The sequence below is a fragment of the Pelodiscus sinensis genome, chromosome 28 (assembly GCF_052426305.1).
Source record: "Pelodiscus sinensis isolate ZL-2025 chromosome 28, ASM5242630v1, whole genome shotgun sequence".
Taxonomy (NCBI): Eukaryota; Metazoa; Chordata; order Testudines; family Trionychidae; genus Pelodiscus; species Pelodiscus sinensis.
Genome location: NC_143079.1, coordinates 13,745,760 through 13,765,740, shown reverse-complemented (window position 1 = coordinate 13,765,740; position 19,981 = coordinate 13,745,760). Strand labels below are relative to the sequence as shown.

Here is a 19,981-nt window from a genome sequence, read left to right as displayed (position 1 = left end):
ACCCTGCAAAAGGAGAACCGCAAATCCCCCCTCCCCATCAATGGAGACGGGAAGACCTGAAACCTCTATTTCAGGTAAGGGGGGGGGGGCTTAAAACCGCCATCAAAGTGGTGCCTTTCCTTTAACATAGGGGCCCTTGAAACCACCACCCAGCAGATCGTCCCCCTCGCTCTGGTGAACAGCAAGCTGCTCCCTCCTGCCCCCCACATTTACCCCCAGGGCCCCTCCCCCTACCTCTCGGTGCTTGTGCAGCAAGAGCGTGGACATGATCGCCACGGCCATGATGGCAGAGCAGGAGACGCCAGCTGGAAGGGGATCAAGGAGCATCCGGTTACCCCCCCGGCGCACTGTCCCCTCCCCACTTTCCTTCACCCCAGGAGTCCCTAAGCCAAGGCCCAAGCACCTCTGGGGGAGCCCAGCGAGTCCTGGGAGTTGAGGGCACCTGTCACCTCGCAGGATCAGGCCCTGCTGTAACACGTCTGTAGCCCCGGGGAACGCAGGCGGGTGGGGCTGGACACCACACAGCAGTGGGGTCAGGGAAAAGTCCTGCCAGGGCTCGGCCAAGGAGATCCATTGATACAAGTCACCGACTAAGGCCAGTCAGTGTGGCCCTGTCGCCTGCACCCCCAGGGACCCCTGGGTCCAGCGATCTGGGGCTGAGCCACAGCCGGTCAGTTAGAGGGATGAAGAAGCCGCCACACCCCCATGTGACAGGAATCACACGTGGGAAGAGAGGAGATTGGCTGGCGCCGTAGGAGAGGAGAGACAGCGGCCCAGCGGATGCTGCACGGATCTGGGACGGGCAGGGTGGTGTCCCCAGATCTGCTGCTGACTCTGTGGGTGACCTGGGCAAGGTGCCCGGCCGCTCCGTGCCTCAGTTTCCCCTCCTGCAAAATGCAGGTAACACTGACTCGGCTTTTTGCAAGGCTCGGCGCTCCCCAGATGAAAAGCATGACGGGTTGTTCTGTCTTCAGCTGGCGACACGGACACCAAGGCAGACACAAGAATGGACCAGCAAGCCCCTTCCCCCGGAAACCCCAACCCAGCATGGACGAAACCCATTAGGAAGGAGAGAACAGGAGAAAAGAGCAACAAATATGATAAATGGTTTGGAACGGATCCCGTATGCAGAGAGATTATGAAGACTGGAACTTTTCAGCTTAGAAAAGAGGAGACTAAGGGGGACAGGAGAGAGGTCTATAAAATCACGACTGGTGTGCAGACAGAGAATAAGGAAAAGTCATTTACTTGTTCCCACAATATAAGAACGAGGGGTCAACAAATGAAATTAGTAGGTTGCAGCTTTAAAACAAACACAAGGATGTTTTTCTTCACACAGAGCACAACCTGTGGAACTCCCTGCCAGAGGATGTGGTGAAGGCCAGGACTTTAACAGGGTGCAAAAAAGAGCTAGGAGGTCAAGTCCATCCATGGCAATTAGCCAGCATGGGTAGGAATGGTGTCCCTGGCCTGTTTGCCAGAAGCTGGGAGGTGGACGGGGAGGGATCACTAGATGATTCCGTTCTGTTTGCTCCCTCTGGTGCTCCTGGCATTGGCCACTGTCAGCAGACAGGACACTGGGCAGGATGGTCTGACCCAGTGTGGCCGTCCTGATGGTCTCATGAGATGGAGCAACACGCCCCCCGCAGCAGGCCCAGTCCGAGAACGGGACCAGCATGAATCATGGGTCACATCGGAACAGGCCACGCTGGATCTCCAGCCCCATCACTGCGCCATTCCCAGCCGCCGGCCACTGGCGCCGCGAGCAGCGCTGGGCGGAGCACGGCCCCCGGGCTCTTTCGCCAAAGCGAGGCGGAGCCAGGCTGCCGGTTCCGCCTGCCGCTGGTCGCTTTCCGCAGGGCGGGACCCCACGCCTGGCCCAGCCGGCCCGGGAGGCGTTCAGACGCTCGGCCCTTTCCACGGCCCCATCCGAGCAGGCCCATCATCACTGCGCTGGGGAAGGAAAACCATCGGCGGCCTCCTAAGGGCTGCCTCCTTCCAGCCGGCTCCAGGGGCCACCCTGCCCCCAGCACCAGGAGAGCGGGATGCCTTGCAGCCAGGAGAGTATCTATCCTGTGACCCCCTGCGCGGACGGGGACCAAGCGCCGCGCAGCCAAGGGGAGGCCTGGAGGCAACTTGTCCCAGGCCACGCCCGGATTCTGCAGTGGGGCAGGGAGCCACAGTCAGTGCAGGGTCCCCCTGTCAGACCCCAAGGCCTGGCTCAGAAGGGGGGAAGCGATTAACGCAGAGAGAGATGGCACCAGACCTGGAGCTCAGGGCAGCCGGTAATTCCGTGCTCCCTGTCTCTGACTGCCCGAGGGCATGGACCAGACTCCGGCCATCGCGCCGGACTTAACCAAGATGCGGCAGAGGGCAGGGACCCCCCGACACCACCTCGTGGCCGACCAGCACGCGGCTCAGAGCCGTCCAAAGCCCAACGGCGCCAACCCACCCGGCGCAGCACCAGCAGCCGTGTCCCGCCCAGCCCCGCATACGCGCCTGGGACAAGCGTGAGGGGCGCAGGTGGCTGGGGCCGGTGGAGGCCGCGCGTGGCTGGAGGAGCCGTCCCTGCGAAGACGGACTCCAACGGGCTCAGCGCGTGGGCCCAAGGCTCCGACTCCAGGCCTTGTATGGCCTGCCCATTCGCCAGGCCATCTGGTCACCCCTGGGGCAGCTGCGCCCGCGCAAGGCATGATGGGAGAGGCCCAGATTGGCCCGAGCACCCTCGGGCGACAAGCGACTCTGCTGCTAACGAAGCCTGAAGCCTGGGGCTCATCACAGGCCCCCTGCAAGGGAGGGAGCGGGGGATTGCTCCTGGGCTTTTGAGCTGTATAAAGAAAGGCCTGAAAAAGCGCTTCCCTCCCGCCCCGCCTTCCTCCCCGTTTTCAGCCTCCAGTGCAGGAGCACCGGGACGGTCTTCCTCCGCGTTGCTCTGCTGCAGCAGGCAGGGGGCTCCGCGCTGCGGGTGGGCGGGGCGGCAGGGGGGAATCGCAAACGAAAGGGCTGTCTCCTCGCGCAAAGCCGCCCAACCCCAGTGGGGAAAATCCTCGCAGGAGCAGCAGCGACTAGCCTAGGAACGGCCAGAGGGAATCAGTGCAGGGCGCCGGCCACGCTGAGAAAAGCCACGCCCACGAGCGCGAGCGCCCCCTACTGGACACCCACAGAACAACCCACCCAGACGGGAAGTTGCTTCCTGAGCTCCACGCGCAAGTGGCTGGTTTGCGCCCTGAATCATAGAACCACAGAGCTGGAAGAGACCTCAGAAGGTCAAGTCCAGCCCCCTGCTCTAGGCAGGACCAATCCCAACTCGATCAACCCGGCCAGGGCTGTGTCAAGCCGGGACTTAAACACCTCTAGGGATGGAGACTCCACTACTTCCCTAGGGAACCCAGCCCAGCGCTTCACCCCCCTCCTAGGGAAATAGTTTTTCCTAGTATCCAACCTGGACCTCTCCCACCACAACTTGAGCCCATTGCTCCTTGTTCTGCATCTGTCACCACTGAGAACAGCCTCTCTCCATCCTCTTTGGAACCTCCCTTCAGGAAGTTGCAGGCTGCTCTCAAATCCCCCCTCACTCTTCGCTTCTGCAACCTAAACAGACCCAACTCCCTCAGCCTCTCCTCGTAAGTCATATGCTCCAGGCCCCTAATCATTTTGGTTGCCCTCCGCTGGACCCTCTCCAATGCGTCCCCATCCTTTTTGTAGTGGGGGGCCCAGAACTGGACACAACACTCCAGATGTGGCCTCACCAGAGCAGAATAAAGGGGAATAATGACATCTCTGAAACATGGGAGCTTATGGAACCGTGGGCATGCGGATGGTGAGGATGCTCTTGGCCTCGGGGCATCTCGTGCCAGTGAGACCCACTGGCAAATTGTGCCCGTACCCGTCCCACGCTGGTCAGCTCTGGCGGGTGAGGGTGCTGCTCCTGGCTAGGGAGTGGATTCAGCAAGAGAACAGCTGTTTGGAGAAAGGGAGGGGAAAAGATCACAGGACTCCACAGGCAGTTTGCCAGGGGGCCCGAGCTAAGCCGTCAGCACCAGGCCCTGCAGCGGGCAGCTCTCCGCACCGCGCAAGACATGGATAGCAGCGTGGCTCTGTTGCGCACGGGGCCGTGTCTGGGCTCCCGCGTGGGGGCAGACAGCCGTTCTCCGCGCGCGGCCCCGCCGCCGGTGCATTCGCGCGTGGGGAGCACTGTGCTCCCCCAACGGGTAACTGGAAAGTCACAGCCACACGGGAGAGAGCGGCAAACTGAAGCAAGGGCCACACGCGACGCGACGCCTTTATGTAACCAGGAGACTGTGATGGCAACTTAACAAGCCCATTGTCTTCCCCAGCCTCCTTCGCAGGGACTTTTCAGCCGCGGCCTCCCTGGCTGAACTTCGGGACGCTCAGGAGGCTGGTTTGCGGGGAGGGCTCTGGAGCGGGAGCCAGGAGAGGTGGGTTCAAATTCTGGCTCTGCCGCCCTCTAGAAATGCAAGTCTCAGACTAGCCAGTAACTCCTCCGGTGTGAAAACCCCTGTAAGCGCGGCAGCGGGGTGGTGACCCTTCCCTTCTCACGGGCTCCGGGCAGGAAAAGCCGGCTTCAATTCACGTGCGCTGCCCAAGCCCGCCCCCTCGACGGTGCCTAGAGACAGCTGGCTAGAAGCAGCGCTTTCGATCTCTGAGAGCCGCCCCGCTGCGAGCAGGGACTAGGCCTGGGGAGTTCCTAGGCGGGTGCAGCGCCAGGGCGCCGAGCCAGCCAAGAGATCTGCGGTGCAGGCAGTTAGATCCAGCCGGCCGGAGTCCCAGCCTCTCAGCTGGACTGATACCGAGCCCACAAAACGTGCAGGGACTCACCCTCACAGGCCAGCGGCCGGGCAGGGAACAGCCCTGAGGACACGGAGACCCCGGGGTTCTGAAAGGGCCCGATCCAGAGCCCTCCGGCACAACACTCATGGACTCACACGGGAAGTGGCAGCGTGAGGCAGCCGGCAGGCAGCAGCTGGCGTTCGCTGAGCCCTGGGCCTGCCACCAGCTGCGCCACCGTGGGGCCGTCTGTCAAGGTTTGCTGGATCCGCAGGCAGCACCCTCGGCCCGTCTCTCTCTCCACGTGCATGGAGCTGCCTGGCTAACGGACGCTTTAGCAGCTGGGCCCTGCAGCACTGGCTCCCCGACGGGCGCTGAACAGACGGGTCTGGGGAGAGCCCGCCCCCTGCTTCGGTGTGACCAGGCTGGTCACCCAGGGGGAGCGCTCCGAGAAGGTCCCTCCGCTTCCGCTCTCCCAGCACAGGGCTCTGGTAACAAGAGACTCCGAGTCCGCCACACCCCGGCCCGTTGGCTGAGTCCTGGACCAGGGCAGCTCCAGGGCGGCCGGTTCTCCCCAGAGCTCCCACGCGGCTCCTCCTCTGCTTTCAGAGACGCTCCTGGCCCGGAGCCGAGGTGCAGAAAGCAGCGCCGGAGCCCATGTCCGAGGATAGGCAGGACGCGGGGGATGCAGATCAGTAGGGACCAGCTGGCTCTGAAATCCTCTGGGTGCAAGGCCAGCAAGGATCCACCATTCTCAGTGTTCTAGTGCCCCCACAGGGCTTCCCCGTTACTGACCCTGCCAGGGATCGGGGCCCCGCCGCGCCCCGCGATGCCAGCCCGGGGAACTCGCGCGGCAGAACTGTGGCTGCGTGGGCCAGGTGAACCCAGGAGGCAGCTGCGCTTGGCGTGTAAAGAACAAATCATGTCAAACCAATCTGACAGCTTTCTGTGATAGGATAACGAGCCTTGTGGATCAGGGAGAAGCGGTGGATGAGATATTCCTAGACTTTAGTAAGGCATTTGATACGGTCTTGCATGATATTCTTATCAATAAACTAGGCAAATACAAGTTAGATGGGGCTACTATAAGGTGGGTGCATAACTGGCGGGATAACCGTACTCAGAGAGTCGTTATTAGTGCTTCACAATCCTGCTGGAAAGGTAGAACAAGTGGGGTTCCGCAGGGGTCTGTTTTGGGACCGGCTCTGTTCAATATCTTCATCAACGATTTAGATATTGGCATAGAGAGGACGCTTATTAAGTTTGTAGATGATACCAAGCTGGGAGGGGTTGCGACTGCTCTGGAGGATAGGGTCAGAATTCAAAATGATCTGGACAAAGTGGAGAAATGGTCTGAGGGAAACAGGATGAAGTTTAATAAGGACAAATGCAAAGTGCTCCACTTAGGAAGGAACAATCAGTTTCACACATACAGAATGGGAAGCGACTGTCTAGGATGGAGTACGGCAGAAAGGGATCTAGGGGTTATAGTGGACCACAAGCTGAATATGAGTCAGCAGTGTGATGCTGTTGCAGAAAAAGTGAACGTGATTCTGGGCTGCATTAACAGGTGTGTTGTGAGCAAGACACGAGAAGTCATTCTTCCGCTCTACTCTGCGCTGGTTAGGCCTCAGTTGGAGTATTGTGTCCAGTTCTGGGCACCGCATTTCAAGAAAGATGAGGAGAAATTGGAAAGGGTCCAGAGAAGAGCAATGAGAATGATGAAAGGTCTAGAAAACATGAGCTATGAGGGAAGGCTGAAGGAATTGGGTTTGTTTAGTTTAGAAAAGAGAAGACTGAGGGGGGACATGGGAGCTGTTTTCAGGTATCTAAAAGGGTGTCATAAGGAGGAGGGAGAAAACTTGTTCATCTTGGCCTCTGAGGACAGAACAAGAAGCAATGGGCTTAAAGTGCAGCAAGGGAGGTTTAGGTTGGACATTAGGAAAAAGTTCCTAACTGTCAGGGTGGTCAAACACTGGAATAAATTGCCTAGGGAGGTTGTGGAATCCCCATCTCTGGAGATATTGAAGAGCAGGGTAGAGAAATGTCCATCAGGGATGGTCTAGACAGTACTTGGTCCTGCCATGAGGGCAGGGGACTGGACTCGATGACTCTCGAGGTCCCGCCAGTCCTAGTATTCTCTGATTCTGTGCCGGGTGAGGCTCTCAGCCGCCATCGGCTCCCAGTGCAGGCAGGCCCCGCTCGGGCATTTAGCTCAACGGCTCGGGGGGGAAGGCAGCAAGAGGGCGAAGGGGGGCTCCCCACAGCCCCGCCCCAGGCTGGAGCTAGCACCTACCGCTCAGGGCGTGCAGGCTGAGCCTGCCTACCAGCGCGAGCTCGTCTGCTGGCAGCTCCGCGGCTGCGCCCAGGCCCGGGGGCCGCTCCTCGACCTTCTCCCAGTCCAGCAGGTCGGGGCTGCGGAAAGGGGAGGACACGGCTGAGCGTGAGCAGCTGGCGATGCCAACGGGCGCCGGCCTAGGTGGGTGGGACGCGAACGCCGGGCAGAGAGCCCAGGGCCGGTGGAAGCCGAGGCAGCCCGATTCTTCCAGGGTCCGTCACGCCAGCGCGAGGACGAGGGACACGCCCCACCGAAGCGCCGGCACCCAGGCCTTGCGCAGCGCCCAGGGTCCCAGCGGAGCGTGGCTAGCGGGGCAGAGCTCGCTCCCCGGGCTGCAAACCCAGCTCGGATTCATGGCACGCCCAGGACCCCCGGAGGGTCTTCTGCAGCCCCCTCCCTGCGGCCTTCTCTGACCAACAGCCCCAGCTCTCCTCACCCCCCGCCCCCCACGGGAGCTGGGTCCTGGCTACCTTTTGCCGAGCACGACGGGCAGCAGCAGCTCCTCCAGGGACTTCCGCGAGCCGCTCTGCCTGAAGAGGTTGTTTGCGGCGAACTCCTGGGATCACGGAACACGACCCGGTCAACGGCTGGCGGCCTGGTCCGTCCCCGGGCAGCCAGGCTAATGCCAAAGGCTCCCAGGCCTTTGAGGACGATCAGGAGCAGTGGGGCAAAGGAAGCCCCCAGTCTGCGCTCGCTAACCTGAGCCCTGCGTGGCCAGCCAGCTCCCTGGGTGGGGGCGGGGGGTCTAGGAGACGTCCACACTGCGGAGCAGCCTCAGCCCGACCCCGCGCGGCAGTCGGCCGGCACGGGCCAGGCGCAGGTTTTAACTGTAACGCAGACGGCCCCTATGCGGCTAATTCCAAGCCGTGCCAGAGAGGCAACGAACTGCCCAGGCCGGCAGCTGCCCAGCGCCGGGCTTCAAGCTCCCTGGATCCCCCACATTGAAGCCAACACAAAACAAGCCGATTCCCCAAGGTACAGCCGGCCAGCCACCCCAAGCCACGTCGGCACGGCAGCTGGCAGCCGGCCAGCCCAGGCAGGCAGACACATGCGCTCGGCTCAAGCCAGCAGGCCTCAAACACCCCCGGAGCCACAGGGCTCGGGCGCCGCTGAACTGCAGTGGAGACGTCCGGGCTAGCGTGAGCCTCTCCCCTGCAGCTCGCTCCCCCTGCACTGAACCACGCCCCCGCCCCCCAGGATCCTGACACCCGATAATCTCCCAAGATTCCCCAAGATCCAGCCAGGAAGCGCAATCCCCCACCCCCACCTTACCCCGGCCTGGGCAGTCAGAAGCCGCAGGCCAAGAACCCGGAGGCTGCCCAGTACCTGCAAAGAGAAGGGCTGAGCCAAGTCCACCCGGACACAGCCAAAGCTCCGGCCCAGGGCTCGGCGAGCGGCCAGGAGACAGGACCAGAGGCCGGAAGGCTGAGCTGGGCCCTAGGGGAGCAGAGGAGCAGGGTCCGTTAACGGGTCGAGCGTTGCTGGCTGCGGCTGTCGGGGGCAGAAGGAGCAGGCGGGCTCCATGGCAGAGCCACAGGGCGAACGACCTTCGCAGCCTGACGCCCGCTGTCCCCGCTCTGCTGCCCCGGGGCCTCCAGCTGCGCCGCTGTGGGGTGCCCAGGCTCCACGCCCCGGCTGTGCCCGCGCCCCGGCTCGCCTGGGGGGTGCTACAGAGCCCTTGGCATGGGGCATGGCCCCCTCCGCACGGGTGGGAAAGGCCGCGGGGCCCCGCCCCGGAGCCGGCCCAGCCAGTACTGCAGGCGAGGAAGGAAAGACGAGGGAAGAGGGCTGGGACCCGGCGGGGGGTTGTGGGGAACCGCCAGTCCGACGCTACAGGCAGAAGCCGACGGGTGAGCCCCTGGTCAGGGTGTGCCCAGGACAGCGGGTTTGGCAGGGCTACAGGCGGGGTGCCACCGTCAGGCGGGCGGGAGGAGGTGGGTTTCTCGGGAGGCTCCCCTGCAAGGTACAGAGCACGTGCCCGAGCGAAGGGGGGGTGACCTCAGCCGGCCGTGTCTGCCAATGCCGGGAACACGACTCAGGAGGCCTAGCGCTAACCACTAGGCCTCACTCCTCTTCCTTGCCTAGGAACAGAGTCCTGGCTCCCAGGCCCCGCGCTCTCCTGCTCTAACCATTACTGCCCGCTTCCCCCCCAGAGCGGGGAACACAACCCAAGGAGCTCCCAATCTGCCGCCGGTGCTTACCGCGAGCCCCCCGCGGGGCGCCGCAGGGGCCACGTCATAGGCGATGCCCACGGGCACCAGCCTCACGTCGGGGACGGCTCCAGCACGGACGGCGCCCAGCACCAGCGCCAGCCACTGCCCGCCGGGGGCGGAGAGCCGGGCCACGCCGGAGAAGGGCTCCTCCAGGAAGATGAGCAGGTGCTGCCGGCTCCTCAGCAGCTCCTCGACGTACTGTGCGTGGGAGAGGAACCCCGGGGGTGGGGACGGGGTGCAGCCGAGCCCCCCAAGCTCTCGGGGGCGGGGAACGTCCTCTGGCCCCCGGCCAGGTGGGGGGGCTGCTCCCTAGAACCGTCTGCTCCCAGCAAAGCCCCACACGCTCGCCCTCAGTCCTTGCCAATCACCCCCATCGCCCTTCTCTGCCCCACCCCATCCCCCCCCTTCCCTGGGGCCAACCCCACAGCCCGACACCTCACAGCCTAGGGCCCCTCCCACGCCCCAGCCTCCTGCAACGTCTCCCCGCCCCATGGGGTTTTCCACCATGTGCCCCCCCCCAGCTCTTAGCTGGAATTGGGCCCTAAACTGTCTGGGCCTGAGCCCTGCCCACGTGACCGAAGAGGCCACGGGTGGCCCCGAAGGATGGGCCACGTGCCACGAAGCCGGCGGAGTCGAGGGAAAGACTCACGCCAAGGCCAGCAGGAGTTGGAGCACGCCCCCCCCCCCATACAATAACTCGTGGGGAATAAACCGCCCCGAGTTGAGCCCCGGCCCACACTGGACCCAAGCGAGAACTTCAGGCGGCGTCTTGCGGAAAAGCCACCAGCCCAGGGTACGAGTGTGGCAGGTTCAAATCCCTGCCCCACCCGATGCAGCTTAGAGGCTTGAACTTGGGTCTCCCAGTCCCGCTACGGGCCCCACCCCCAGGGCTGCCGGCTATTCGGGGCCTCGCTCTGATTTCTCACGCGGGAGCAGGACTCCTGGACGAGCCCACAAACAGCCGCCCTGGAGGATCGTTCTGGGCGCCCTCACGACGGCTGCATCCTCCCCATTGAGCAGGTGGGGAAACCGAGGCAGGGCAGCAGCTCGGCCCGGGCCCCTCAGCGAGTCAGTGGTGGAATGAAGCTAAGTGCACGGACGGTGCTTAACAAACGAACGAGGATGAAAGCTGGGGGGGTCCTGGCCCCCGGGCCTGCGCCATCCGTGGGAAGGGTCAATCGGCACAGAGCGCTCTGACCCCAACTTTGATTTCAGGGCTCCCGGTTCCCTGCTGCAGGCACCCCTCCGGCAAGGAACTCCCCCTCCCCTTTCTGCAAGGGCTCGGCCATACACTGAGCTCCAGCTCACAGGTGTCTAAGTCTCCTAGTCAGTAATGAAATCCTTACCCAAGTGCTTTAGGAGCCCTAAGTAACTGGCTAAGGCTTGCACTACATGCCCCCCATGCAGGACCACAGCAGGGTCTCAACACCGCCCCTCGGCTCACAGCTAGCTACACAAACCTCCAACACACACACACACGCACCCCCGCACTTACCGAGGCGAGGACGGCCCTGGAGAGCGCACCCCCCTCGCTGTCCGGCGCGTGCTCCACTCCGGGAGGTAGGAAAACCCCTCCCAGCCGGCTCAGCAGGGCCCTGGAGGCAAACCAGACACGGATGCTTCCGACAAACCATTGCCTCCCCAACCCTGCCTGGGCCTCAGGAGGCAGGACAGCCAGCTCTCCCCCTCCCAGCCCCTTGCCCCCCATTCCCAGAGGGAGAAGGGTTCGACACAACGTTCCCGCGAATCTTTTCCAGCCACGGGAGGATTTTCCATCCATGTGAAGAATAAATTTGTGCCGTGCGCGGAGGTGTGTGCGGATGTGCACCACCCAGGGAACACACGCCTAGCTTTGGGTGTGCTGCTCATCAGCTAGGCGGCACCTGAACCTCCCGAGCGGCTGCCCAGGCGCTCAGCTGACAGGGATGGCTGGTTCGAAGGCTACAGCCGGCGAGGGGCTGACAGGCCGAAGAACGAAGTGACAGCAGGTGAGGAGGAGAGAGAACGGCGTCACCCGCTGACCGGGGCGACACAGGCGAAAGCCCCGCTCGCAGCCTTACCTGAGGCTCGCGGTGCAGGCCTGGTATTCCAAGGCCACGCGGGGCACCCCCAGGCCCTGGGAGAACAGGAGGAAGGGGAGCAGCAGCCGATCCAGCGGGGACTTGTGAGTCGAGAGGAAAACCAGCGGGACGTCGGGCTGTGGGAGAAGGACGAGGCGTGTGCGTCGCGCTGCCGCCTGCACGAGTCCGGGCTGCCGCGCTCGCTGGGGCGCCCGCCTCCTGGCCGCCAGCGCACGAACGTGAATAGCGTTCCCAGGTTCTCTGAGCCCCCGGCCGGCTGTGGCTGCTCCTGGGGCCGAGTAACCGGGACTGTGCCGACGTGGGTTCCTGTCCCAGCTCTGCCTCTAGCTTGTTGGGTGACCTTTGGCACGTCACTTCCCTGGGCCGTGCCTCAGTTTCCCCATTGGGACGACTGGCTCACTCAGATCCACAGAGGAGAGGCTTTAGCAAAGAGCTAGGGGAGACCCTGTCGGTCGGCCAACGCCTCCAGCTGCCGGGAGCGGGCTGGCGGGTGCGGACAGGAGGGGGATCAGGGCTGCAGCCGGCATCAGAGCCCTCATCCACGACAGTGCGGACGTGCCCACAGCCCCAGGGATGCCAGGTGAGCCCTGCACACAAGGGGACCCCCCCAGGCAACACACTGCACACCCCGGTGTACGCTTGGCACCGTGCCCCACGCAGACCTGGGGGCGTCAGGCGACTCACAGCCCTTGGCAGGCAAGGGGGGGACTCTGCCACCCTCTCTGAGCGCCCGTTCAGCCCCTTAAATACAACACGAGGCCGTCACCACGGGACAAGCCCCACGCCCTAGACAGCAGCCTGCACAGCTGCTGGGTGGATCAGCACGAGGGAGCCTGAGACCCCAAAGAACCCGATCGGCCGCTTCCCAAGGTAGCCGCCCTCCCAGCCCGCCGAGGGGCACCGCCAAGCTCCTGCCTGGACTGCCTCCCCCCAGCGCCATGGGCCCCTCTGGATGAAGGGTGCTGGCCACAAACCACATTCCAGTCCCTCCTCTGCTAGTGTCTCTCTGTTGCAACCCTGGGCATGTCTTTTAGCCACTCCGTGCCTCAGTTTCCCACCTGTACCAAGGATATCAGCCCTGCCCTGTCCCCCACGCTCCAGGAACATAAAGGCATTATGGGTGACCAAGTGCCTCAGGCAGGTAACACGAGGAATGGGACTCTTGGCAGAGCCGTCTCACCCCCCACGTCACCCCCCACGGCGCCTTACCGTCTGGGCTGCCCGGCGCACCATCTGCAGCTGCCCTCCGTGGAGCAGCAGGTTGAGGAACATGCGATTCAGGAGCCTGAGCAGAGCCCAGCTGCAGAGCCTGGGGGAGGGAAAGAAACCCCGGAGGTGAATGGGAAAACCAGAGCAAGCCGAGTGTGAAACAAGCTGCACCGCACCCGGGCTGGGGGAGCCGCAGTAACCTGGCCACGGTAACCTGGGAAGAATGGGTGCCCTGGAGGGCTGGGTCCCCCTCTTTCCTCCTCCGCTCTCGCCATGTCCCCACTCAGGGGTAGAGACCTTCCAAGCTTCTTCCAAGCTCAGGGTGCCACACCGGGCTGGCACGCCCATCGGCCTGTCTAGGGTCCAATACTCCCCCCCCCCAGCATCCTGCGGCCGCAACCATAAGAACAGCCAGCCTGGGTCAAACCAAAGGCCCGTCCAGCCCAGTGTCCTGTCTGCCGACAGGGGCCAATGCCAGGTGCCCCAAAGGGAGGGAAAACAACAGGTAATCCTCACGTGAGCCCTGCCATCACCCACCTCCAGAGAAACAGAGACTAGAGACACCATTCCTATCCATCCTGGCTCATAGTCATTGATGGACCTAACCTCCATCTAGCTCTTTTTTGAATCCTATTAAAGTCCTAGTCTTCAGCACATCCTCTGGCAAGGAGTTCCACAAGTTGGCTGTGCGCTGAGTGAAGAAAAACCTCCTTTTGTTTTAAACCTGCCACCTGTTCATTTCATTTGGTGACCCCTAGTTCTTACATTGCGGGAATAAGTGAATAACCTTTCCTTATTCCCTTTTTCCACACCAGTCACGATTTTATAGACCTCTCTCATATCCCCCCTTAGTTTCCTCTTCTCTAAGCTGAAAACTCCAAGTCTTTTTAATCTCTCTTCATATGGGACCCATTCCAAACCCCTCAACATGTTTGTTGCCCTTTTCTGAACCTTTTCCAATGCCAATCCATCTTTTGTGAGATGAGGCACCTACATCTGTACGCAGGATTCAAGACGTGGGCGTCCCATGGTTTTCTAGAGAAGCAATAAGATATTTTCTGTCTTATTCTCAATCCCTTTTGTAATGGCTCCTGACATTCTGTTTGCTTTTCTGACGGCCGCTGCACACAGAGGGGATGTTTTCAGAGAACTGTCCACAATGACCCCAAGATCTCTCTTGAGTAGTTGTAGCTAAATCAGTCCCCAGCATGTTGTATGTGAGTTGGGATTGTTTTTTCCAATGTGCGTTACTTTACATTTATCAACACTACATTTCACTTGCCATTTTGTTGCCCAATCACTTCGTTTGTTGCTGAACCACTGCGACCTCCCCCCAACACCACTCAGCCGCATGCAATTAACGCCGCCTCTCCCTCCTCGACCTCTTCGCGGGGGACAATGCGACCTGAGCCCTCACGACCGTGTACGTTTCCCATGGCAGAGTGTGCCGCATGGAGAGTGTCCAGTCTCTGAGCCGGGGTGGGCAATCATTTTTGGTGAGGGGCAACTCCAAGAATTTGATGTGTGATCAAGGGCCGCACTTTTCTATGATATTAATGGCAGGGACTCGGGGTCTGGGTTGGGAGCATCCCAAAGGAGTGAGCTCGGGTATTGGGGCACAGGAGGGGGTGTGGGTCTGGAAGGGAGTTAGGGTGAAGGAGGGGGTTGTGATCTGGGGCAGGGGATTGGGGTCAGGGTCCAGGAGTAGACATGGGTGCAGGAGAGGATTCTGACCTGGAAGAGGTGTCAGGAGGGGGTGCACGATCTAGGAGGGGTTTGTAACTGGGGCAGGGTGCAGAGAGGGAGCAGAGGGTTGGGGGCAAGGAGGGGGTGGGGGTTCCAAGTGCAGGCTCTGGCCAGGAGGCGCTTACCTAGGCAGCTCCCGGCCAGCAGCCCAGCAGGCTCCCTGCCTGCCCTCCCCCCACACTGCTCAACGCGACTGGCTGTGGAGGCCGTGTGCTCTGTGCACCACACGTCATGTGCTGCCTGTGCCACAAGCCGCACCCAGACAGTTCCTATTGGCCAGTGTCCAGCCAATGGGAGCTGCGAGACTGGGCAGGGGCAATGCACAAAGCCCCTCCCCTCCGGGCTCGTGGCCTGCAGAGCACACGCCCCTCACAGCTGACCAGAGCGGGGGGGGGGGGGGGAGGCTGCGCCAAGCAGGGAGCTGGCGCGAGGCGCCTGTGGGGCCACGGGGGCTTTGGCACGATGCCAGGGCTCACACAGGGGGGCAGCGGCCACTGTCGGGATTTCAACTCCCCGTCTTCCCTCACAGCAGGCTGCTGCATCCCCCACCGAGCCGGGAATTCACTCCCCCCTCCCTGCCGTTTGCCCCCGGGGACTGGGCTGAGAACTGCCAGACTCATTCTACACAAGGCTGCGCGTTTTAGCAAACCTCACGCCTGCCGGCGCCAGCACGGCCATTCCACATGGTACACGGCAGGGGGGGTGTGACGGCGCATTGGGGGTCCCCCGTCTCCTGCACCCCGAAATGGCCCAAACAGACTGCACCAGCCGGTGGAATGGAGGAAGTTTATTGCCTCTCCAGGATACAGCACAGCACAGATGTAATCTGGTCACAGAGCTGGGCTAGGATGCCTCAGGCCCCCTTGAGATGGGGGAGACTGGGCCCCTAAACTCCAGCCCCTTTCCCTAGGCTGTCTCCTCCATGCTTCCAGCCAGCAACCAACTAACTCTCTTCCAGCCCTGCCCCCCAGCCAGGGCAGCATCCACCTTCCTTTGTTCCTCTCCATGGGGGGTGGCTGGCCATACTGGTTTGCATAGTGACTCATCCTGTTTTGCTGGGTCGTGGTACCCACAGCAGCCAGTGGGGGTTACCCCAGAGCCAGCAGCATAGAAACCAGCCAGGTACCCCCACTACGTCACAGGGGGCGACTCTGTCCCACCCAGCCACCCCCCCCCTCGCCGCTCCTCTCAGTTCCCAGCTCCGGAGCCTTCTGCCCACTTCCCGCCGACATTTCCTCAGGTCACTTTATCCCCATTGGCGCTTGGGCCAACGAGGTCCTGGAGCTTCGTAAGCTCTTCCGCCTCCCTGCAGACTCGGAAAGCCCCGGCTTCCGGAGTCACGGGAGCGGCCGCTGCTTTGACGGACTGGGCGAGTGTTTCCAGCCCTCGGAGTAGAGGAGAAAAGGATGAAAACAGGGCCCCAGCACAACCTGGAGGCTGAGAAGCCAAAAAGACAGCCCCCTTCCCCCCCCCCCCGGCTTTTCTTATTCTTGTGGGGCTTGTTCCCGGGGAAGGGGGAGATTTATCTGCAGTTTACAGCACTCACTGTCTCCCTCTCTCCATTTTCCAGAGGGGGATGGAGGCAGGAGAGGAAAAATGACTTGCCCAAGCCACTCAGTGACAGAGCAGAGACTCAAATGCAGACCTGGTGAGTCTCAGGCCCGACCTACGTGAGGAAATTAAGTCGGCTCAACTGTGTGAGCGTGGGGTGCGAAAAATCCACACCGAGCGCGAGATTTCATTCAAAGCTGGAATTCAAATGTGGTGTGGCCTAGTGGTTAGAGCTCTAAACTGGGTCTCCCACCACCTGGGCCCAAGTCCTCACTCAGCCCCCGGCCTGTTGAGTGAGCGGGGGACAAGTCAGGTCCCACCCCTCCGTGCCTCAGTTTCCCCATCTGCACAGCAGGACGAGGGGCACTGACCCACCTTCGTGAAGCGCTTTGAGACCAGCAGGTGCAAAGCCCCATGTGAACCAGGCACCATAACCACATTTCAATGCTCAACCCACGCCGTTAAACTCCCACCAAGTAAATGAATAAACAGGAGCTCTGTTTGCAACAGAAAAATTAACGCCCCTGCGTGATTAGGAAAAAAAAAAAGCAATAAAAATACAATAACCCCAGTGTGCAAAGCCAGGAGCCATCTCCCCCATCCACACCCCCGAGCTCCTGCGTGATGTTTACCAGAAGTCTCTGAATGCTTTTCTCCCTAGGGCAATTTCCCCACTTCACATACTCAGACTGTTCGGAAAGGTTCTTTTATTACAGCTCAATCAGAGAAGCAATTAGGCCTCAATGGAAACTTTATCTGCCAATTTCTCAACAATCAAAAAACAAAACAAAACCTTCACCTGTTCTCTGCGGCGCAGTCTGTGCCGCTCACTCCCCGCGGTAGCGCGTCGCGCCCGTGCAGAGGGGATGCCATAGCTGGCTCCGGACCAGGAGAGCGCATGGAGGGGCCGACCCGCGTCCCCCCACAGCTCAGCTCAAGGCCCTCCAGCAGACCCACAGCCGCCTGCAATCCTGCTAATGCCTCTCGGTTCTACGCCACAGCCCCTCCTGCCCCGCCAGCTCCACCCGTCCCCCTCCGTCCCCACCCGGTCGCCCCTCCTGGCTCCCCTCCCCCGCCAGCTCCACCCATCCCCCTCCGTCCCCACCCGGTCGCCCCTCCTGGTTCCCCTCCCCCGCCAGCTCCACCCGTCCCCCTCCGTCCCCACCCGGTCGCCCCTCTTGGCTCCCCTCCCCCGCCAGCTCCACCCGTCCCCCTCCGTCTCCACCCGGTCACCCCTCCTGGCTCCCCTCCCCCGCCAGCTCCACCCGTCCCCCTCCGTCCCCACCCGGTCACCCCTCCTGGCTCCCCTCCCCCGCCAGCTCCACCCGTCCCCCTCCGTCTCCACCCGGTCACCCCTCCTGGCTCCCCTCCCCCGCCAGCTCCACCCGTCCCCCTCCGTCCCCACCCGGTCGCCCCTCCTGGCTCCCCTCCCCTGCCAGCTCCACCCGTCCCCCTCCGTCCCCACCCGGTCACCCCTCCTGGTTCCCCTCCCCCGCCAGCTCCACCCGTCCCCCTCCGTCCCCACCTGGTCGCCCCTCCTGGCTCCCCTCCCCCGCCAGCTCCACCCGTCCCCCTCCGTCCCCACCTGGTCGCCCCTCCTGGTTCCCCTCCCCCGCCAGCTCCACCCGTCCCCCTCCGTCCCCACCTGGTCCCCCCCCTCCTGGTTCCCCTCCCCCGCCAGCTCCACCCGTCCCCCTCAGTCTCCACCTGGTCCCCCCCCTCCTGGTTCCCCTCCCCCGCCAGCTCCACCCGTCCCCCTCCGTCTCCACCTGGTCCCCCCCCTCCTGGTTCCCCTCCCCCGCCAGCTCCACCCGTCCCCCTCCGTCTCCACCTGGTCCCCCCCCTCCTGGTTCCCCTCCCCCGCCAGCTCCACCCGTCCCCCTCCGTCCCCACCTGGTCGCCCCTCCTGGCTTGCCAGCTCTGCTGGTTCCCCTCAGCCCCATGCCGCAGCGAAGGTGGCCGCAGACCCGCTCCCAATACGCCGTAGGTGCTGGGACGGCAGGACCCTGAGCCCACCAGCCTGACGCCCCGCGCGCCATGCATCCGAGGTCACGCTGGAAGGGGGAGATTAGCCTGCCCTGACCGGCCCCCGTGGGTTACCTGCCCGGCTGCCTCCCCGTCCGGCACGGGGGACAAACCTCTCCAGCCGAGAAGTGGCCAAGAGTGATCCCCCCCCCACAGCGTCCTGCCAGCCCAGCCCTGGGCGCCTCTCCCTTACTAGCTCCCCCCGCACCCCTCAAGCATCCTTCGCCGGCCCGGCCCCCCCGCGAGAGGCTCATGCACAGAGGGGCGGCGTTTTAAATCCCTGAGCCACCACCCAGCCCCAAACCCGCTGCACCAGCGAGATTCCACTCGGCCAGCCCGGGCCCCCGGCAAACACCACCAGAAACCAAGGGAAACCATCCCCCACCCTGCAAACGCACAGCGAGAGGCTCCTGGAAGGGACCTTATTTGCCATCACCCCCCCGCCCACGCCCCCGCCGCGTCTCTGCAGGCAAGCCGCCGGAGCCTCGCAGCCTCGCCTGGCTTTCCGCAGGCCGTGTTCCTTTCGTGCTGCAGAAGGGTGCCAGACTTGTCACTTCGCAGCCCTAGATCTGAGCGGCGCTTCGCCCCGCGAGGGCTGTCTCACGCACTCCCTCTTCTATCTGTCCCAAACAAGGGTAAACTGAGGCACGAGAGTCTTGCGGACCCAAGGTTACGCACAGCAAGCACATGACAGAGCTGAGATTAGAACTCAAAGCCACTGTCAGTCCTGCGCCCTATCTACTAGGCCATGCTGCCTCCCAGGCCTGGAAACAGACACCCTCCTGTTATCCACGTGGCACCGGCAAGCTTCCATCAGACCCTGCACTGTGCCACAGCTGACAGGGGAATTCAGCCTGGGGGGTCGGGTCTGTCAGAGCCTTCGGCCCCTGCAGGGAATGTTTTAGCTCCAAGTGAGACCAGACCAGTGACACGTCACCTCCTTTTGCAGGGAAATATGGTTTTGAACATGAATATGCATCATGCAAATAGGCTTTATGCAAAATAGGTCAAGCAACTTCTCATTCAAGAGCCCGATCCCCTGAAGTAGTGTAATCTATTCGTGTGCACATATCCTTCTTGAATGTGAAGCTAGAAATCTGAAGTGCAAACCTGCTCCCTGACCTAGAATTTACAGTGAGACCTGCTAGTGGTACGTCAGGGGCTTAATGGCCCGGCGCTCAAGACAATGAGCTGTAAATGGTTTGGTTTTTCCTGTGAGCCCAAACTGTGGTTGATCCTACAAAGACATGTGACCAAGCCACCTAGTGCTGGGATCCATCTTGAATCTGGTATTTTTCCATGGGGAGGGGGCGGGTTAAACAAAATATTCCCGCCCTGCAGAAATTCTATTTAAGGAATGGGATGCCATCAAGTCATCTTCAGCTGGCTTTAGAAAACTGCCTCCCGACCCCAGGAGAATACACGAGGAGCTGTTGGACCCAGGCCAGAGAAAAGATCCGCGCTGACTTGGAGGAATTTCTCCAGAGCAAGCAGAGGGGTAAGAAATAGACGTGTCACAGCCTCCCAGTGCATTAGGCTTAGCTGGTTTTGTGCATTTTGGCTTACGAACTTTCTTTGATCTCCCTGTTTTCACTTGCAATGGCTTAAATCCTACTTTTTATCTACCGTGTATCGAGAGAGTCTGTGCGTCTGTCTGTCCGTCCGTCCAAGAACTCCTCCTAAAGAGCAAGGACCAAATTGGGTCGGATGAGGAAGCTGCATATCTTAAAGCAAGGGGAGGGTCCGGCTGCGCCAGCACACTGGGATGTACCTGGAATCTGACTGTTGAATTTTGCTGTCGACTGACCACAGGGGGGCGCTGCACCAGGAACAGAGTGGCTGGGGCTTTGCAGCCACTGTACCCGCTGTCCTAGCCAGCCCCGGGGAGTCACCCCCCAGGCAGCTTGGTGGCAACCCCCCCCCCCCCACATACACCCACCCCCCCCACACAGCCTCCTGCCCTGTCTCTGGCACTCCCCACCCCGCACCCCAAGCCGCCCCAACTTCCCAAATCCCTGTCCTGAGTCCCC

At 62.0% G+C, this 19,981-nt stretch overlaps 1 protein-coding gene across 3 annotated transcripts in view; it reads right to left on the bottom strand.

The window, feature by feature from the left end:
- The window catches only part of GPAT2 (glycerol-3-phosphate acyltransferase 2, mitochondrial), a 110,981-nt gene that overhangs the window by 7,361 nt on the left and 83,639 nt on the right, over window positions 1-19,981 (bottom strand). For 2 of the 3 annotated variants that reach the window (XM_089773755.1, XM_089773754.1), the window contains exons 7-14: window positions 12,630-12,729; window positions 11,400-11,536; window positions 10,835-10,934; window positions 9,328-9,537; window positions 8,453-8,563; window positions 7,597-7,682; window positions 7,085-7,203; window positions 235-305 (exon numbers count right to left, since the gene is read on the bottom strand). In XM_089773755.1, the coding sequence (XP_089629881.1) occupies window positions 235-305; window positions 7,085-7,203; window positions 7,597-7,682; window positions 8,453-8,563; window positions 9,328-9,537; window positions 10,835-10,934; window positions 11,400-11,536; window positions 12,630-12,729 (934 nt within the window). Of the gene's footprint in view, window positions 1-234; window positions 306-7,084; window positions 7,204-7,596; window positions 7,683-8,452; window positions 8,564-9,327; window positions 9,538-10,834; window positions 10,935-11,399; window positions 11,537-12,629; window positions 12,730-16,725; window positions 16,919-19,981 lie in introns of those variants that run through there. The other variant, XM_089773756.1, reaches the window with a different exon arrangement.